The sequence below is a fragment of the Leuciscus leuciscus genome (genome assembly GCF_965113295.1).
Source record: "Leuciscus leuciscus genome assembly, chromosome: 19".
NCBI lineage: Eukaryota > Metazoa > Chordata > Actinopteri > Cypriniformes > Leuciscidae > Leuciscus > Leuciscus leuciscus.
The window spans coordinates 34,287,297-34,309,344 of NC_138743.1; the positions used below are offsets into that span (position 1 = coordinate 34,287,297).

Genomic DNA, 22,048 nt, shown 5'->3' on the forward strand with positions numbered 1-22,048 from the left:
TTAACTTTATTTAATGGGTCATAGACAAGCAACATTTCAAATGTGTGCTAAATCATTTTGGTAATACTTCTTGATAATTATCCTTCTCAGCCTGGGCTGAAGGGCTTTGAGGGTTAAGCACTTTTGTCAGTAAAGCACTGTAATTGTCAGAACAATACAGATGTCCACCCTCTCCAAATGTAAATTCAGTCAGTTTATTTGACACGTTTAAAACGAGCTCTAATACATCATGTAGCCGGACACACTAACAGCTGGGTTACTCTGTGACAGAGGGTTTTCCCTGAGTAAGGATGTCTTTGACGTCTCTGGTGAGACTGTGAAGCTCTTTCTGAAGGCTCTCCACGTCATCAGGAACAACAGAACTGTCCTCCTCTCCCAGACTGCTGTTCTTCTCCAGGCCATGACCCTGAACTACCAGCTGCTTGACCACCAGACCCTGGTACTGAGACAGCAGCTTCAGCTGGTCCTAAAACACACACAGGGACAAACATTTGGCTTATGTGTTTCTGTACATTCACTATGTTGTGATGTCTGACCTCGAAGGACTAAACAGAAGAAATAAACCAGAGAAGATTTCCACGTCAAAGAAGGCGGAGCTCCAGAGCCACACCCACCTATTACATCATCGCCACAGATCAATCGTAGCTCAAAGGTGTTTACCAGCCAGAGCCGTATCAAACTCCCCAAACAAACACCAAACCAACTTTTATACGAAATTACATCACAGCAGATCGTTCTTCGATTTTGCTTGAAGTATATCAGGGCTTTAACTCAATGGATCTCAAACTACTGCTTTAAAGTCCCCCTGTGGTGAAAATCCAGCTTTTAATGTTGTTTATATTTCTATGTGGTGTTTTTAATGTGCTTTAAGACAAACCATGTGCAAATTCATAAGTCGACACCATTGCTGAGTGTTTTCTCCTTAAAACTGCAGTGAACCAAAGACAGGGTTCCCACACCTTGGTAAACTTCAAATTCAAGGACCTTTCAAGGACTTTCCAGGTCCAATACCCTCAAATTCAAGGACTTAATGTGGGGACACATTTCAAGATAGAGTAAGGTTACATCATTTCAGCCTATTTTTTATAAACGTTGAGGTAGGCTATCATCGTAGTAGTTCCGTGAACATGTGAATGTCATGGCAATGTACAACACAAAGTACTTGACGCAGGAAACACGTAATGTAACGTGTAAATGTGCGTAACTAGCGTAAATCAAGCAAGCTAGTATTCATAGACTATGAAGAGATGGCGAATTAACACATTAGTGGACCGGAGGGAGTAATATGGAATATTTAAAAATAAATTCAAGCACTTTCAAGGACCTGTATCTATACATGTTTATTTTCAAAAACTTTCCAGGGCCTTGAATAAATTTTTTCAGATTCACAAACGTTCAAGGATTTCAAGGACCCGTGGGAACTCTGCAAAGACAGTCTCAAAAACACGGTTTGAAATCGCTGGTGTTTCTGACGTCACAAAACTACCTTGTAACCAATCAGATCAACGTGTGATCGTCAACGTATTTGCATATTCATAGAACCACAAGGGTGTCATGTTACATTCAAGATATTTTAAGGCATGAACATTGTTTTTCAAGAAAAAAACATCAAAGTGATCATGGTGAGTTTTAAGGGATACAATTATTGACTACAGGGCGTCTAACTATGCACAAGCAAATGATTCGCTGCCTTTTAGTATTTATAATTTGCATTATTTTTCCCTGCTGTATCACAAAAAAGACAGTCCATTTTTAGACTGTGACCCAACAGAACTACACATTTATGCAGTGTGAGATTATTCTGAATGGGTAAACTTTTATATAATTGTTGGCAGTAATATACACCACACACCTGAAATATACAGTTATTTCGACTTGTTTCAGTGACTCATGTTACCTCGGGAATCTTGCTTTGCAGGAAGCCGATGATATGTGGCACACAGCGTCCCGGTGCATGAAGCATGCAGTGTGTGACGTTCTGGAAGAGCAAGATGCTGGCCAGATGCAGCACAAGCGCGGGGTCTTCTGCATCTCTCAACTGCTCCAACAGAGCCTGACGGTGCACAAAGAGAGCCTGCCTGCGCGCACACACACACACACACACACACACACACACACGTCAACCATATGTAAACCTTGTAATTATTTTTTTATGTGAATAAGAGCCTAAATTCAATCGGTTCATCATATAAAGCAATCGTGTCTCTTCAGAACTGTTCGAAACAGACATGATTTTCAGATTAACTGCAATGTTTAACGTTTATCATTTAAACATGTTTTAGGTCCTGTCAGTTTAAGCATTCAAGTGATTTTAAAGCATCTGAATTCACAAAGACGTGAAAGAGAACTCAATTTGGAACACAGATTTCTGATCAATACTGATGCATTGTTGGAGAATGGAAGAGGCTATACCTTTCTCTTTTCTTGTCTCCTTTCTTCAGAAGTAGCCCGCACTCTTCTGCACTTGTCTCCAAACATGACAGAAACTCTTCAATGGCCTGCAAGTGTCAAGAAATAAAAGCTTGATTCTTCCAACCTATGACAACTGACAGCTCAGCTGATCCAACATTTTGACAAATATAATGTAATATATAGAATTTTTCCAACTGATTTTGGGGAAAATTTGTGGAATTCTCAGAAATGGATTTAAACGTATTCATTCATTATGTTACTCTACACTCCTATTCATATTTCATAAACATCATTATTACAGATGAAGAACGGCTGAAATTTGAGAAGTTCTGTGAGCACAGATTCTGTGAGGGCTTGACAATGACGCACCTTTCCATTGAGACTGTTGTGTAGCTTCATCAGAGGAGATTTAACTTCATCTGAGAGCTTAGCCAGAATCTTCAGCCTGATCTGCAAGATGGTAACAAACACAGACACAACACATATGTAAACATGATCGATATTTAGAGGATTTTCCTATCTAAATTTCCAGTAGTAAACTTCATCTACTGGAGAATCAAAGAGAGCTGGTGCGCATGGCCATGTCCATCAGTGTGTGTGTGTGTGTGTGTGTGTGTGTGTGTGTGTGTGTGTTTTAACAGCCACAGTGACGATAAGCTTCTTCTCATACAGTCACCATGGGTAGCAATCAGGAGTTGCAATATTTATCTTTTACATATTTTAACTCCTGATTGCTACCCATGGTGATTGAGTGTCATAGGGTTCAGTTCAGCAGAGTGGTTTGTTAATTGTTTCTATTATTAATGTTTTTGTTCATGTTCAAACATATGACAGGGAATCAGAAAAGCCGAAGTCTACCTCTCAATCCCATCAAATCCTGATGAATAAATGAAAACCTAGTACAACATGATGAATATTTGGCTTCAGAGTACTGAAGTTAAATGTGCTGTGAATGGTGTTTAATGTTGGAATATCAGTTAGTTGTACCTCGCTGGTGATGGCAGTCGAGCTCTCCGAGGTCATGTGTTCAGCTGCCACAAAGCTCAGCAGCACATTGGTTACATCCGTACATACAGTCTTCAAAACATGCCTGGCAATGGTAGCCTGCGTCTCATCTGGTGTGTGCAGAAAAAAAAAAGCAGAAACGATAAGATAGAGAGAGAAAAACATCACACAGATACTGTACAGCCAACCTTTATGCAGTCATTTGCTGAAAACTTCAGCTGCTTTTCCACCGTCGGGCCGAACGGTTCTAAGAACAGTAAGGAACGGTTCCAGTTCCTTACTGGAAAGATAGGTGAAATGCGTTTGGTGATGTCGCAACTCAAGATTGGTCACGTGTCTGTTGCCTGGCTGCCAGTTTCTCTGTAGCTGGCTAATGCTGGGTACACACCAAAAGATTTTTTACATCTTATAAGATTTTCCAAATGTGATAGACCACAAACATGAGGACAAAAAATCCTAGATTTAAGCATTTTGCTCTTATAGTGTGTGTGGTGTGCCATGATGTGACAAAGACAGCACACCATAGTCAACCAGAGTCTCGACTGTGAACACAGGAATTCTCGCAAAATCACGCGAGACTTCAGAATAAGCATATGGCGGATGATATGCAGGAAGAAATTGCGATGATAGTGTTTGGAATGATTTTCACAGGAAATTCACGTGAAAAAAACCATTGTACCCCAACATTATATATAACCTTTTATACAGAAATATATTCATTCTTTATTGTCTTTATTTATTCTTTATTGGATTTATTGTTTCTTTAGAAAAAGTTATTTAATCCCTCTATAGAACCTCACTGAACCCTTAACACTCAGCTTCCTGCAAATGTGTGTGTGTGTGTGTGTGTGTGTGAGAATGACCGTGTCTTACATTATCTCACTTTGTGACTGGATATTGTTTAGTTTCACGTGATAATCTCCAGAACGTGCGCGTGTTTGTCCTCAGGGTTAACACACCTCACACCAAAGAAAAATCTGATAAAATAATGTTGAACCATCAAGATAATCGGGACATAGCTAGGATTGTCGGAAGGGGGGAAATCGGCCCCAAATCAGCCCGATTATCTTTTGGTGTGTACCCAGCATAAGAGCACTATTTGAGCGACGTAAACACAAATTCATAATAAAATTAAAAGAAATATCTGATCATCCTCCAAAACGCGGTCACTTTTTACATCTTATTTACGTCACGTCTATTACATTCTAAAGAGCTTCGTTATCAGATCCACAGTGGAAAATGGGGGAAAAAAAGGTTTCCGGCTGGGCTGGATCGGCGCGGTTTGACCCGGCGGTGGAAAAGCGGCTCTTATGTGTGCTTGATGCCTGAAACACCTTAAAACTAAAGAACAACTGAGGAGCTGAAACAGACAATTCCATTACAGGCGATAATACTGGGCTTTTAACATTATTTGGCGGACAGAAACGGTCCACAAACGTTTGTGTATTAATAACAGTAACAATACTGTAAAGATTACATTAAAGAACTGTAAATTCACAGCTGCTCTTGTTTTGCTGCTTTTACAGGTGTGCTGTATAATTTTACAGTATAATTGTAGTTTATGATTTACAGTACTCTTGTAAAGTTTACAGGCTTACTGGCAACCAAAATAGCCAGTAAGTTGCTGTACATTTTACAGTAATTTGTTACCGTGTACTAATTTAAGACTCAAAAAGGCAAACCTGAGAAGAGTTTGGTTCCTTTCTCAAAGAGGCGGATGTTGTTGTACAAGTTGTTGATCTCCTCCTGAAGATCCTTCATGTTTTTCTTCCGACTTCCTCCTGCTCCGGTTGAACTTGTGGACATGAAAGCTGTACTGACCACTTCCTGGTACATTTTACTCAATGGCCTGTCAATAAAAAATAAAAAAAAAGAAGAAGAAAAAGAAGTTGAGACTTAATTTTCCAAATGTTGTTGATTTTATGTAAAGCAAATCCTTTAAAAAAAACAATAACCTCAAAGTCTGTTCACAGCAAGAAGAATGTTCGGTGCAAAAATGCTGTGAGATAAACATTTTAATTTGAATGAACAGCTGTTCAGATTTTGTTCAGATCAACAAGAACATCACATGCTGTTAATGCGAGAGGTAATTTTAAGGAGAGGTAGTCTAACCCCAGCTTTCACTCAGATCAGAAGTCATACAGGAGCTGTGTGAGATGCAGAATTCACAGATTTGAGTTTTGGATGTGCTAAAACATTTGTAATATGATGTATTCCAATCAAATCAGTGTGCATGAGATTACTTTGTTTTTTAACTTTATCATAAACACTTAATTCTTGTTAAAAAAGCCTGTTTATCGATAAATAAGTAAAAGATTATACATTTTATATTTATTATATTTGATTATTTTTAACGTCTCCATTTATTCCCTCTAAAAGTTTTGGCAGTCATGTGCCCTATATGCCTATTTTGCTCAATACGCTTATTCTAATGCTGACTGTTTGGATCAAATGTACATGTTTCTCCCAAAGCTTTGTTAGGAACTCCATTTATTGTTTGTAACCAATAAGACTTGCGCTTTTGCTCACAAGCCTGGAGCCACTGTTGTTAAGTCAATTAAAATGTATTCATATAGCATTTTTCACAAAAACACATTATTTTAAAGTAGCTTTACATAAAATCATGATGTTAATGTTCATAATATGTTGATATCTTCATGCCTTAAGCTTGCATTGGGTAGATTAAAGCTGGGCAATAATATAGGTTGTATTTTGCTAATAGATACTTGCTATTAAGTATGTAACACCCTATGCAAGTACTCATATGAGTAAAGAGCTGGCCAATTACAGTTACATTTTGCAACGAAATAAAGAATTAGGTATTTGAGATTTGCTTTTTGCTGTATATCACCTTTTGCGAGTGTATGCATGCATATAAAGTTGGATAGAATAGATATACAACATTATATATAGAGCTGTAAAACTGAGCGCATTTTCGGCCTGAACCTTTGTGTTGGTGTGAATAGGTCTTCAAGCTGTTTTCCACATTATGAACTTGCCAGTGCTGTACTTTTAGTGTCAATTAGCTTGAATCTCATGGTATGAACCTTAGTATCTGTTCTGCTAGTTCCTGCAGCATCTCCTCAGAGCTGTCACACACTTTCTTCTCCAGAACCTCCATGATCTCCTCCACTGAGAGGAAGGGCATCTCTCCCAGCTTATTTCGACCTGTAACACATGCACACACACACAAAAACAGGATTTACAACTGCTCACACTAAGGGTGTGTTCACACTTGTACATCGGTTCTCTTGGTTCTTCTGATTCGGACCAAAGAAGTAAATAATACATTAAGTCCTGGTTCGCTTAGTGTTCACACGCAGAACTTCGAGATACAAAACAAAAGGCATAAGGATAAGGTCACAACCTGATTGGACAGCTTTTATGACGTATATTTTGCAGGAGAACTTACAGAACATCCAAAAAATTGCTGTGTGCTAAATGAGCTCGTTCCCAGCTGAGAACTAACACAAAAAGCGTATAAAACAGAGTCAAAACAGCACCAGGAGTTCATCTGTTACACACAAATGAAGATCTTCTGCAAGAGGACGACTGTTCTGAACTGTAACGGGCAACATCGTGACTATGACGAGAGGAACCAGGAATGCTCGAGCATTCTGTTTGTTTTCTGCATGGGCAGTGAAACCACTTTTATTACGTAATGTATACGTTTATAAAAGGGGTAAACACGTCCCGAACACGACAAAGTGAACACAGCGTTGCGATACTATGTGCTACAATGGATGCATCAATACCAAACAGCATCATCATGCACTCGTTCAGAGAGACAAATGTCCTAGTTTATAGGCACGTCATGTTGGTGCAGATAAGTTGGATGGGTTTATTATAAGCGAGACGCTCGTGTTTGCTCTAGACAGACTGCTAGAACCTTCTCAGTTGCTTACTCAGGACACATAGCAACACAGCTAAAGTATTCCTAATATATCAGACCTTTTATTTTAAAGTAGCATAGTTTTACCTGTTGAGACATGCCTTCATAAGCACCCGTAAGAGCTGTGTTTATGATCTGTGTGTTTGGGGAGTCTGCAATGTTGTTTAAACACATTTTTGTAATTCTGCTAGATGCCACTAGTGTCGCAGAAACTACACACTTCACCTTTAAAGCCACACTAAGTAGAAATTGTGTTTTTGTCAAACAGCGACCTCTAGAGTCGCTGTGGAATATTTGCACTGTCGTAAATTATATTATAACTTTTTACATGATTGCAGCTAAATCACAAGTAAATAGTCTATAGTCTAGGCCTACTGTATAATTTAATTTGTGTTGTTTTTATTGGAATGTAAACATTACAAAATGCCAGATAACATCAATTAAGTTAAATGTACGTCGCATTATTTCATAACATTGGCCGTTATGATGTCATTAGACATGATTATTGCAATTTATCATCATAGTTTGCAAATTGTGCTCGTTTACACTATTTACAACCTCTACGTTAGGCTTATTTATGTCCTGATAATTATGTGAGATATTGAAAGCTGTTCTCATGATAATCGCAGGAATCAACGTCAACAGCGTCGTCTGATATCCCTCAGGACTACGTGATAAATACACCTCACAACACCTGAGTTCAGCTGGCAAACTAATTCGTGAGGCATATCTATCTGATTTATCAAAACGATTCCATTTACACCTGGTCACATATATGTATTTTTGCGAAACGGATTTAAATTCGATCTTCAATTCTCGCGCTATATGCAGATTTAATGGAGTTCACGTCACCGAAAGCAACAGATATGAGCTGCATTTTATAGATCATCAGCTAAAATTTCAAAATCAAAGACCGCAATAAGAGAGAGCAGTAACAGCCCTGGTAAGATCATTTAGTTTCTTTACTTTTAATGATGAAGATTGTGTGTTAAAGGTATAGCGGAGGATGTTTTACTTCCTGGTGGGTAGTCTAAACTATTGGTCCTCCTAATTGTCAATCATTCTGGTGAATCAATCAAACTTTTCAAAAAGTGGAGAGGGCGGGTCTTATCTAAAATTTGGAAAGATCCTCCGCTATACCTTTAAGCGTCTGCGACTTACTTTCACTTTGATTTGCGATAGTTTGCACGTTGGCTTGATGCAGTTGCTCATCTGCGGTGATGCGTGTTCCAGCGCGTCATCATATCTGGAATATAATAGCCTATACAACGCTCTCACACGTTTTTTTTTTAGTTTGTTTTGTTTTTTGGGAGGAGTACAATTTACATATGTGGTTTCAAAAACCATATGCATTTACACTTGTCCAGTTTCGTCTGGAATGCGTCTCAGATCTCCTCCTGAAGTGGTTTGAGGGATCGGATTCAAATCCGTCTCAAATGCGTTTCGGAGGGCATTTAAACCTGGACTTTTCACGATCGGATAGCTATCCGATCTGAGAAAATGCATGAAGTGGCCAGGTGTAAACAACCCCCATGACAAAAACGTACGCACGAAAGCCGAAAACAAACGCTGGTTGGCCTCTCACGTCCAAATTTGACGAAGTGGTGGGGGAAGTGACGTATGCCGTAAAGCAGTCGAATTTTGTAGTTCTTTTTGTGCTCTGGTTACTACCCGAACACCGAAGTTACATAATGCCAGTAAAAGCGATACACACCCTGTCAGGCTATGGCAGACGTGTCATTCAACCTATTGTAAGTCGATGTACCATCACAAGGATCTTGGAAATATATTATGAAGGTTGAAAAGTTACATAGTGTCGCTTTAAGTGAAACAACAGTTCACATAAAATAACAAAGAGCAATACTTTAACATTAACCTAGATTCATAAATGCATGTGATTCTTTTGTAACACGATCACATATGAATCTGTGAATGTGTGTTCATACCCTGAGAGGTGTGTGATGTCTCCTCATCGCTGTCTTCCTCCCTCCTGCTCTTCTTTTTTGTTTTGCGGATTCGGATCTCTCGGGCATTTCCGCCTCCTCCTCCTTTCACACTTCCGCTGCCCTCTGAGAAGAACAACACCGACAGCAGAGTTGTTTTATTATTCTTTTCTGATCAACAGTCAATTATATTACAAGAATGACAACCGCTGAGTTTGAAAGTTTAAGTATGAAAATCACAGGGAAATAATACTAATAATAAACAGCCTGAGTGGTTATAATAATTACATATGGCCTGATGAGCTCTTCTAGCCATACATTTCTTTCTTGTGTTTTTACTATTGAAACAGGAAGTATGGGAAGAACACATTACACACTGGTCTAGACACAAGCCTTTAGTGTCCGACACAGCCATTAACCTATTGATAAGCTGAGGCAGGATGAACTGGCAGAGGATAATCAATTGCATATGGAATGTTCTGTTGGGATTTCAAGGGTTTCTGTATTGTCTTATATTGTGAGTGAAAGTAGATCCTGCGCTTTATTGCTAGCTAACAGTTAACTGCAAGAGATTCACATTTTACAGTGAAATTATTTGATCATAATAATTCAGAAAATAAATTTTTTTCTTAAAATATTTCTGTAAACGTTTCTGAATTTTATTCAAATGAGGATATTTTACTTTAATTCAGGGTTGCTGCACACTTTTTAAAGTCAGATTTAAGGCTTTTTAAGACCTGAATATTTTATACCGAATTAATACTGAACATTAGGGGTGCGCAATATTGACAAAAATATATCTCGATATTTTAAAAGTTTTGTTAGTTGATATTTTACTGATTGTGTTTTTGTACAGGTACCATGGCTGGTTTAGGCCTGTCGTTGACCGTATGCATCACCTTATTAATGTCAAACTCTAATATTCAAATTAAATTCTATTAGAATAATAACACAGTACTACTGTTACCAGTCAAATTAAATCATTAAATCAAAATCCATCTTTGCAGAGCAGAGCTGACACAGAAGCGGCATCAGAACTGGCATTAATATATTTACACTCCATTTACATTTACATAAATAAAGTTATGAGATTTTTAATTATTATTCAATATTTAAATAAGGGTCCTTAAAATATGAAACTAAAGCATGAAAGGAAAGCACGAGTGACAAATGCGATGTCAGCTCGCAGTGCCTCGTACATCGGTAAAACAATGATTACAATATCATAAAAGACATTACATATCGCACACCCCTACGCACATGAAGAACGAACTTACAACTGAACTGACATTTACCCATTTTCTTCTCCTTCTCTCCTCCTTTCATGTGCAGGAGACAGGCGTAATATGCTGCCGTAAAGGACGCGAATTGTCACGTGAACAAGCAAATCCACAAAGATAGAATAAAAAAAATAATAATACCTACGCTAATTAGATATTTGGAAAGCATTGAGATACATCTAAGTCAAAGTGTTTCCTTTCATAAGTAAAAAATAAGACTTTTTAAGGACTTAAATTTTACATTTTAAGGATCCGCGGGAACCCTGTTAATTTTATGGTTTTTGTTTGGCAGCCAATCATTTGAACATTATTTTAAGATTTGTTTTACAGTGTACATTAGTATATAGAAGGCTACGAAGCAGGCATGGACTAAAAGCATAAAAAAAAACTCCAATTCTGATTTCATAGAGGTCCTAAAAATCTATCTATATCATCAGTGTTTCCTGTCCTGTTTTGCAGTAATCTGAAAAACACTTTCTTTACCTGTACCCTTCTTGCGCCTGTCATCTCTTTTCTCTTTCCTTGAAGAGGCTGAAGTCTCCAATAAAAAAGACGCTTGTTTGACATCCTCCTCGGTTATCAGAAACACTGGGTTATTCTTCACTTCCTATTGATAGAGCAGAGATGATACACACATCCAGTGACAATCGGCTGCAAACCTGTTAGTCTAGATGCTCGCTATTTCTTGCCAGCCGGAAACAACGCTCCCTTACAAGCCAGAGTATTCACAATTTTTTTGACTGATTTCCTGTTAATGTGTTGATGCATAAGATATCATGCAACTCCTTGAATCCATTTGTCAACAATGGACAGTCAACCAAAGCATGTTTCTTCAAAATATACCTGTTTATATTTTTTGTGTTTGGTGCAGAAAAAAAAAAAAATTCATACAGGTTTGGAACCAGTTATACTTAACTATTATTTATATACTATTACATTGTGTATTACTATTTTAAATTAGATTTTATTTTGACATTTTCAGTTTTCATTTAAAAATTGTTACATTTTTTGTAATTTTGTGTTTTTTTAATATTACTATTTAGGTGTGATTTATTTTTATTTCCATTTGAATTTGAATTCAGTTTTCCAGAAATAGCTTAAACCTATTTCAATTAGCTGCCAACTGCCAAGGCAACATTACAAACTTTTCATTCAATATTTATATTTTATTTTAGCTTTATTCCAATAAACAAAAATACTTTTCATAGTTTGTTTCATTTAGTAATAAATGCCCTGTTTGGAATGACTTGCAGGTGACAGTTGTTGGACCCCATTGACTTCCATTGTATTTTTCCATATGCAGCCTCTTGGCAATGTAAAGATGGCTTTTGTTGATGCTTATAACATTTTATTGGTAACAGACTCTAGCATTCTGAATTATTGAATTAATTTATTCCATTCAAGTATTTTACATAAAAACAACAGATATTTAATAAGGGTTAGATTATTCTAAAGATTGCCCTAACAAAGGGGAAAAAAAATGCCCCAGGAAATCACTTTCTGGCTCTTAATGGAAAAGTTCATATCTGACCCTGTCGAGGTGTATGGTGTACAGTAGCAGGACGAGCTCACACACCTTCTGTGCTTTCTGTTGCATGATGTCATCAAATAAAGCAAGGCATCCGCTGATGAACTTCTCGCTGACTACAGAAGTGGAGAGAAGCCTGGCACTGGACTGCACGTTCATGGCCCTCAGCACTTCATTCAACAGGATTCCTATATCCTCCTCAGACAGACTGCTTGGGAGCATTGGCTAAACAAGAAGAAACAATAAGAAGTTACCTCATAACATTTGTGGATATATTTTTTTTTAATTTTTCTTAAGTTGCCTGACTGCACCTGCAGGTCAGCCCAAGAGGCTGAGTTGATGGCCTCCTCCACTGAGGCCTCAAGCTGATCTACAATAGTTCGGCCAACACACGCGGATTTGAGAAAAAGCAATTTGCTGGACTTAAACTTCTTCTTTATGTAGTTGATTGGATCAGGTATTCCCAAACGGGTCAGTGGCTCAAACTCTGCAGGAGAAAAGACACAACTGGACTGAGAAGAGCTTTAAAGGATTGTTCTCAGGTCAACATAAATTTTGACCAGTCCCTGATTTAAACAAAAACTACAAATGAAATACAAAAGAGTTTTTTTTCCTGAACAATTATAATAAATGGTTTAGCAATTCGCAATTTGGCTTTTAAACCCTTCAGAACAGAGTTTACTTTCAATGTTAGTACTTGGTACTTTTTATTTTTATTTTTTTTAGGTAATTAATTATGCCACAAACTCTTTTGGCAACGCTTAACTTAATTCAGATAAACTGATCACAAGTGGTCAATATGAGACATTGATATTGTCTCAAATGTGTTCATTATAAACTGAAAAACAGTCAAAATTGAGGTTAGGGAAGGTTCAATGTTTATATTTTGAATTAATTGAAAATATGAGTACAGCAGTGGGCTTCTACAGGGACGGACACATGATAAATACATGTGCGTGTGTAGTTGGTGACGGTATTAATCATGATTTATTGTACTTATGCATATTTGTGTCATTTTTGACAATTTCTGACTGAATTTCTGACTATTTTATAAAAGCTTATACAGCACACTCTGCAAATAACTACACAGACATAAAATATTCATCAGAGTTAAATTAATTTTATAATTTTACCTGTATATAATGTTAAAGCTTTGCTAACACTATTTTCAATAGTTAAACTGCATGTCGACTAGCATTCATTAGAGTATTAGTATATGGATTAAAGCGTCTGCTAAAATGATTAAATGTAGACTGTCTGCTTATTATCTGCCAACTCTTTATTTTGATTATAAGTAACTTCGCAACTACATGTCAACTTATTCTACTAACACAAACCCTTTACTAATACTCTAATGAGACTTAGTTGATATGTAGTTGCAAATGTAAGTACTAGTTAGTAGGATATCTAAAGTGGACCGTTGTAATAAAGCGTAACCAAAGCTTTCAATAAGGAAAAATAGTTCATAATGTACAAATCAATTGGTCTAGGAACAAACTGCAAAAATATTACAGTAATAACACTGATAACACTGAAGTTCTTTTCACTTTTAGTGCAATTTACAACTGACATGGAAGAATATCTATATAAGACAATCTATCTATATTTAGGAAGACTATATGATGAAGCCAGTAAAACTGACACATTTTAGTATTGGTGATGATTTCTGGTTTAATTTATGTTGGTTCATGGCATTTGCTCATCAGTGCTAAGATGTCTGACCTCCTCCATAGCACAACTATGTTGCATACATTTATCATACCTGCAAACTTAGAAGGTCTGAAAAAGGTGACACACATTTTATAAACTGGAAGGGGCTTTTCAAAGAAGACGCTGCCATTACCTTGACTGTGATTGACATTTTCCCATTCAAAACGGCGATTTTCGCCGAAAAGCGACTAGTTTGCAGGTATGATTTATTGAGGCCAGCCTGGTTGACTTGCGCAAATGATCCACTCTGGGCTATGTTGTCTCTGGAGCACATTGGTGCATGCTGGGATGCAACACTGACTCCAAACCAGGCTTCTTTTGCTCCAATGGAAACCATATTACACTGTGTTTGAAATCGCTCCCCATTCACTAAATAGGAACAGTGCATAAGTGAACAAGTGACCGATGTGGGACGCAGCTTTAGTTGGAGGCAGGTGGCATTTATTATTAAAGGTGTAGGGGGCATTCTCGTTCTAGAAAGCATTTGATTGGGCGACTGCAGTCCATTCATTTTCCTGAGTCCCTATTTCTAGAACAGAGAGACTAAAAATTGTAAATGCATAAGCTATATTTTCTAAAAACGAAAGCAAACGTTGGCTTTGTCATTTAAGATTAACACACCTAAGTATCCATTCTGTTTGAGAAAGGACTCCACCCAAGTGCTCTGGGCTTTGGAGTAGATGTCAGGGATGTAGATGGCTTTATCCTGCCTTCCTCCGGTCACGGATCCCTTCAAACGGCCACTGCTAACCAGCTCTTCAAGCACCGCTGATAAACAAGAAGAAACACACACACAAAAGGTCTATATGCAGGACGCACAAATGAGAAATGACTGTGTGAAAAAGGCCAACTTCAATACTTACAGTATAACAGATTCTCCTGGAAACCATAGAGATTTAGCAAGTTGTTGATCTGCGTAGGCCTATGGATGGAAATCAAATCACAGCTGTTAATAAACTCCAGAGAAATCAATCTTTAAAGTCAGATAAAATAAAATAAAAAAGTCTGTGTATTCCATTGACAAATTCACGATAGTAGAGATTCTCAAGAGATTTGAAAAGCAATGTCATGTGCACAGGTTGAACACACTTATTTAAATTCTGCCATCATTTAATCACCATCATGTTGTTCAAAACCCATAAGACTTTTGCTCATCTTCCAAACACAAACCTGAGAGTCCCTACAAAGTATGTCCACCTAAAACTTCATAAAGAGATCGTGACAGTAAGCCATATGAATCGAGCAGTCTAACCCAAGCCTTATGAACAGACACGATTGCATTATGTGATAAACAGATTTCATACAGGCTTTTATTCGCAATATAAACATTGATTAAAGTACAAAGATCAATTCAGAGCTGGCAAACAGAAGCTCAACCAGAAAACAGAAGCTCCACTGAGGTTTGTTCTCGCGTGTCGAAACACATCTGAGCTTCTGTAATGAGAGTTTTTGAAATGTCAATGTTTTGGGTGAGTGGGAATTTCAATTGAGGGGCAGAAATCTCTCAGGATTCAAAAGATTTGCATTTAGAAGATAAAATAAAGTATTATTGGTTTGGAACGAATAAATAACATAATTTTTATTTCTGCTTGAATTAACCCTTGAATTCAACAGGCTGATAACAGCACAGGAGAACGCACAGTAAAGTTTGCGCACACCCAGCGTTACACGGTTTCCATTATCTGGCAAGAGTTCATTTCATTAACGAAATCTATGATGAAAAATGTTTCGTTGACAACCTTTTTTTACCATGATGAGACGACACCAACGTCATTAAATGATAACTGTGACTATATCAACAGGAAATATCATTGACAAAAAAAGACGAGACTAAAAAGTAGTAAAAAAATTCAAACTTTACCAAGATCACACTTTATTTTTGTCGAATAAAAGAGACAAAACATTACAGACTGTTGCCAGATTTGAAGAATTTAAATCCCCAATCAGAACTTTTCTGTTAAAAGAACATGTTTTCTACCTGGTGTTTTACGAAATATTTGCAATCTGGCAACCGTGCGCATGCGCTCTCGCTCGCTCTCTGTCTCTACACTGCAGAAGAAGCGTGGATGATCTGTAAAACCGAATAGGAGCTGTTTCCTGCAACTAAATCTGCCATCAAACCTTGTAAGAGATGACCTGTAAAAAATCCAAACATGAATCTCTTGACTATATTTGTGATTGTGGTTCACAAAGAAAAACATTAATGTAATTTGGATTTATTGGGTTACTATTAGGAATTTCAACGTGTTCATTTTTGAGAGAAGTTTCTTGTTTTACCAGTAGGCCTATATGATAATTAGCCTATAATAAATCAGGCAACTAGATGAGGTCAAATAAGCATTCCCTTGATTTGTGCTTATAGGTGAAAGTGCAATAATTCTACTGAAATGTAAAAATACATTTGTATTTTTTATAATTGATTATAATTTTGAGCAAAATAATTGGGATTATCAATTTAACCATTTTGCAGCAAGTTTTCATTGACTAAAACTGACTAGAGCTGCGAATCCACTGCAGGAACTAGGAACTTTGGGGTGGCACTCGGTGTGTTTCCACCTCAGGAACCAGGGTCTAAATGAAGTTACGGGTAAATATTTCCCCCTCCGATAGTCCCTGCTCGCGAGGTAGTACTTTTTCAAAGTTCAGGAACTTTCAGGGGTGGGACTTGGGAGCTGAACATGCTGATTGGTTGAGTTCATGCCGCATTTTGATTGGTTGACTCCACGCAGCATTTTAATCTTCCACCATCTGTTGCGGTGCGTGCAGTAAAAAAGTTACTGGGACAAATTGTTCTGGGTAATTTCGGTGGAAAAAAACTAAAAAGTACATTTGACACAGGACTAAGACTGACTAAATGTTTTAAATAGCTGACACAATGACCATGATGATCTGGAGCTGCTTACCTTGTGATGGCACTGAAAAGACCACATATGCAAGCTTTGTGTCTAGAGACGAAAGCTTGTGTGAAGATCACTCCCCTGTTGCACGGATCAATCTGTCCCATGATCACTCTGCCCAGCCTCGCGTTCAGCTCCTAGTAGAGTCAACATGTTACAACGGTTAGAGAGGGCAAAAACAAAGACCATTTCATGACACATGTGTAACGACGATACAATTATTAACTGGAAAAGCTAACATAAAGTGAGCTCATATGTTTGTGGCAGCTCATCCATATTGAAATATCTCCACTGAAAACAGCGGAGGCCAAAATACCACAGTATGAAAATGACTTTCTCCTAATTATGCATTGTGAGAATCACAATCCTTCATGCAGACTGGACTAACCTCAGTCAGGAAATCTCCAGGTAGATCGTACATCTTGCTCAGCTCTGCAATGTTCACCTGTCCCGCCTCCTGTAGTTTATCGTTCACCTCCTCAGCAAGCCGATCCAAGTATGTTCTTAATAGCAGAACAAGCGTTTAGGACAATAAATTGCATGACAATCTGCCACCTACAGTCAACTAACACGTTGACAGAACTGAAGAGAAGTGTTGAAACCCAAGTCAAGACCAAAACCAGACCCAAGGCCGGTTGCATAAACTGCTAAGATTTTCTAGGCTGATATGGCTAGGAACTATACTCTCATTCCTGCGTAATAATCAAGAAACTTTGCTGCCGTACCATGAGTGCAGCAGGCGTAATGATATGACGCAGCGCCTGAAAATAGGTCTAATAGGCTAGACAAACTTAGTCCCGGTCACGTTGGAAGTTACCGAGCTGGGGACTATTTTCAGGCGCTGCGTCATATCATTACGCCTGCTGGACTCATGGTACGGCAGCAAAGTTTCTTGATTAATACGCAGGAATGAGAGTATAGTTCCTAGCCATATCAGCCTAGAAAATCGCAACTTTACATTTTCCGTCGGTCTTAGTACACGATGTAACTACAGAAGAGTCAAGTTTTAAATAGGAAAAATATCGAAACTCTTTGGTCATTTTTTTGAGAGAGATGCTAATGGTCCTGTCTGATTCAATGATCTATGCTAAGCTATGCTAAAAGTGGTACCGCCAGACCCGGAGATCGGCTGAATGGATTCGAAAACGGTAAGACTCAACTGTTTAACTCTGGGGGAGTTGTAAAATGAGCCTATTTCCAAACAAAGTGGAGTATCTTCCTGTTCCTATCTTTCTTTTTCAAGTAAGTTACATAAAAACCTAGACCGGTCTAATTTGACACCTAAAAGTAAGATCAGATTACTCCTAAACTAACTGCTAGTTTTTCGTACTAGTTCTTACAAAACAGTCTTAAGATAACGGCTATGTTTATGCAACTGGCCCCAGAACTCCTCAAAGATCCACATTTACTGCCTGAGAAATGTCTTATATTTAACCAATACATACAATTAGAATAATAAGAAAACATATAGAGCTGTTATCAACTGCATACATAATGCTCAGATTAATGCATTAAAATAAAAATCACATTTGCAATCGCGCTCATATTTGTGAAAACATCTCTCTTGCTCTTGTGACATTGCTTAATCATATCGTATATTATAATGTAGATCTCATACAAGTACTATTTTGCGATCATTTCTTGTGTTTTGTGGGCATTTGTATTAATTGTGGTGACATTTATGACACAATCCCCCATTCATTTCTGACCAGGCACAACAATAACAAAAAAAAATCTAATTAGAAGTTAGTTATTAATGGCATTAGACGCAGGAAGTTTTACATCCAATCACAGTAATGATGTTAACAAATGAATCAGTCAATGCACAGGCAATTTTGTGATATTCCCGCAGTTGTGGCCTTGAGATAAATTCCTGAGACCAAGACTAAAACACTACCGATGAGCATCTTCAATAGTTTCCCCAAGAAACATTAGTCGGTCACTCACTTGTCGATCAGCTGACCCAGTATGAGCTGTGTGCTTTTGTCTGATTTGGCGATTTCACTCGCTCTGCCCTCCACATGGACCAAATCAACATTGATGATCTGTGAGGAATATTAAAGAACGCTTGGAAATGTATTCATGTATATTATAATATCCCACCTTCTGTGCAAGATGAATATGAAGACTAGAAACCAACCTTTTGAAGGTCCACAACATTAATCCTCCCTTAAGATACAAAGCAAACTGTTAGATTCAGGTAGTCTTGTTATTCACAGTGGTGTATTACAGGGTGAAGGAGTCGCCTGTGGGATCTATTTCACTAACCTCTCTGCATATAGAGCTCATCGCGCACTTCTCGGTTGATCTGTGCTGGAGTCACATACTCTTTCCCATCCAGCGTGTGAACCACATCTAACTTCTTCTCCAGCACCAGCTTAGCCACGATCTCAATGCAGTTCCTTTCAGACAACCTGGATTCAACACACACACACACACACACACACACACACACACACACACACACACACACACACACACACACACACACACACACACACACACACACACACACACACACACACACACACACACACACACACACACACACACACACACACACACACACACACACACACACACACACACACACAATCACTGTGGCTCAATCTGCAGGTAGCACAATCAGTGCTAAAGTCAAATCTTTATTTCTTATCTTACTCAAAATTCTGTGTGATAGAACTTCCTTTTATTAACCCTATAATGCCTACTGTATCATTTGTGATACATAAACTTCTAAACATGATCAAAACTTTGCTGAAAAAATGTGTTTTAGTTCATCCTTTATTAGCAGCTAAAAGGCCTTTTTTATCATTTTAAAAATGTCCAACTTTAGTTTGTGGTACACTTTTTTTTTTTTTTTGCTATGAAATTTTGGTAACACTTCAGTATGGGGAACACATATTCACTATTAACAACAACTTTTGCCTTAATAAACTCCTAATTTACTGCTCATTAATAGTTAGTAAGGTAGTTAAGTTCAGGTATTGGGTAGGATTAGAGATGTAGAATAAGGTCATGCAGAATAAGGCATTAATATGTGCTTTATAAGAACTAATGAGCAGCCAATATCCTAGTAATATGCATGCTAATAAGCAAATCAACTGGTTAATAGTGAGAACTGAACCCTAAAATAAAGTGTTACCGAAATCTTTAATGATTTTTATAAAGTAAACATAAGAATAACTTTTATTGTTATTAATATTTCAAAATTAGCACTGGACTGAAGCAGCTTAGGTTTACTGGATTATCTATACATCATCTTTTAGAAAAATCATGTTAAAATGTGAGTATCAAATATTATCAGTCATCATTGTATTGGGTCTCTGGCTAAAAATGTATATTGATCTTTTTTTTCTTTTGTTTTCTGGTGAAAGAAATGCATAAATGAAGAAAGCCAAAATGTTACATGTAATGAATGTATGTGTACTGAGTAATCCACTATTTTGTAGAGGGTAACATTTTTCACCTGAGATTTGGTGCCAAATTACAGGGGGGTAAAAAATGACTTTAGAAAGATAGCAGCATCATTATTATAGTTGTACACAGAGATTGATAGGTATATTAGTCAAATCTGTTGACAACTGACCAATGTACTCATGGAGCTGCATTAAGATCTCCATATCTCTGGGATAATTTAACCATTTAAATTGACCCCTTTTTTTACTTTTTATACTATTTATTTTTATTTTTATATATTTTATTCTTAGAATTTGTATTACTATGTTTCTTGTTGTATTTGTATATGTGCACTGGAAGCTTCAGTACCAAGAAAAATTCCTTGTGGGTGCAAGCACACTTGGCAATTAAGCTCTTTCTGATTCTGATTCTGATTTTTGGCCTTTAAAATTAAGATACCAAAAGGAAAGTTTGTTAAAAAACCTTAAATACTTCTTGAGTTACAGGCGTGTAAACTTGGGGCAAAAAAAACAAAAAAAACACAAGAAGTGCTTTTCCACCATTTTTGGACTGTCACCATTGGCATATAATGCAGAAAAGATTGCTAACGTAAACAGATTTTACTAATACACCTACCAATCTCTGTGTAAAAATATAATAATGATGCTGCCATCTTTCTAAAGTCATTTTACCCCCCTGTAAATTGGCTCCAAATCTCAGGTGAAAATGGTCATTTTGGCCCCCTCGACAAAATAGTGGATTACTCAGTCGTGACATTTAAATATTTTGGCTTTCTTCTTTATTTATGTTTGTCTTTCTTTTTTGAAAGTATTATAATTTTGTTTTGTTTTATAAAATAAAAAGTTTGAGCCAAGGAAGTTTCTGAAACTTGGTTGATTTGACATGGAATGATCCTTTTGTATTGCATTATGTGTCTTGAGCTTTGATCACAAAACAAAGCACTTCAATGTGTATAATCTTACTATAGCTTTTATTTAAGTTATCTGTAAGTCATCTATATTTAATTTCATCTTACTTTTTGGTCATATAAGTAATATGTACACCTAATTACATATTTTTGTTTAGTTTCCAGGCCATGATTAAAAGCCTATGATTTTTTTCTTCCTTGTCCGTCTCACTATATTATATTATATGAACCATATATGCATAACATATAAAATATAGGCCTAATACAAAACATAAAACATACAGGCAAACTTTTATATATAATATATATATATATAAATATTAAATGATTTGTCTGTATAGGTTCAATAAACTGCTCCATTTAAATAGATGTTCTGACTATTATTTCATATGTCAGGCTGTACAGAGTTAAAATGTAGTGCTTTGATACATAACATGATACTAAATTATGATTCCCACACACAAACTATATAGGCTAGCGTGGTACTATATGTGTTTGACACTGTAACATGTTACAACGCAGGTGTATGATCAGTTATTATGATCAGTTATTATGATGCGTTATACAGTCACGCGCTTTATAAACACCAATGACGTTCTAATGCGCGACAGGTGATCGTGTCGCAGAAACTTGAGTCATCAGTTTTCAATATTTAGTGGCTGAAGAATCTTCTCAGTCTGCATATTCTTGTGTTTTGTTTATTTGTTTAGCTTGCAGAAGCAGCAACAACAGCGTGACTTTACCTTTGAACAGAATCTGCAAACTGAGCTCTCTGAAAGTCCGCGGCCAGACGCCTGATTTCCTCCCAGTCTGCCGCCATCGCTTCACTTATGCGCACAAATGTTGTTCTTATTCTATTAAAGCATTAATGAAATAGTTCCAACTCTTCTCACGCTCAAACAGCAGCTGTACAGGCTCGCACTGGAGGAAGAGACACGTCAGTCTCCGCTGTAAACGTCAGACGGAAACGCACAAGGGACAAAAGGTTTTCAGAGCGCGCGACACCCACAATTCAAATAAAATAAAAATGTTATTTTTTTACTTCTAAGTTACA

The 22,048-nt window shown here is 37.3% G+C and overlaps 2 protein-coding genes across 2 annotated transcripts in view; both read right to left on the bottom strand.

Moving 5' to 3' along the window:
• Positions 1-180: 180 nt before the first annotated feature.
• ufl1 (UFM1-specific ligase 1) lies at positions 181-21,948 on the bottom strand. Its single transcript, XM_082147907.1, has 19 exons — positions 21,738-21,948; positions 18,936-19,081; positions 18,808-18,836; positions 18,615-18,712; positions 17,056-17,170; positions 16,674-16,804; positions 14,634-14,692; positions 14,392-14,538; positions 12,372-12,547; positions 12,109-12,285; positions 11,016-11,139; positions 9,256-9,378; positions 6,465-6,585; positions 5,100-5,266; positions 3,400-3,527; positions 2,782-2,862; positions 2,413-2,498; positions 1,898-2,078; positions 181-466 (listed from the first exon to the last, which is right to left on the bottom strand). Exons 1-19 carry the CDS (start codon positions 21,812-21,814, stop codon positions 257-259), a joined length of 2,376 nt encoding a protein of 791 aa, XP_082004033.1. The 5' UTR covers positions 21,815-21,948; the 3' UTR covers positions 181-256.
• Positions 8,471-22,048, bottom strand: part of LOC309482535 (uncharacterized protein) — a gene marked incomplete at its 5' end in the record, with an annotated part of 153,587 nt that continues 140,009 nt past the window's right edge. Inside the window, one exon of the mRNA XM_082147996.1 lies at positions 8,471-8,521. The remainder of the gene's footprint in view (positions 8,522-22,048) is intronic.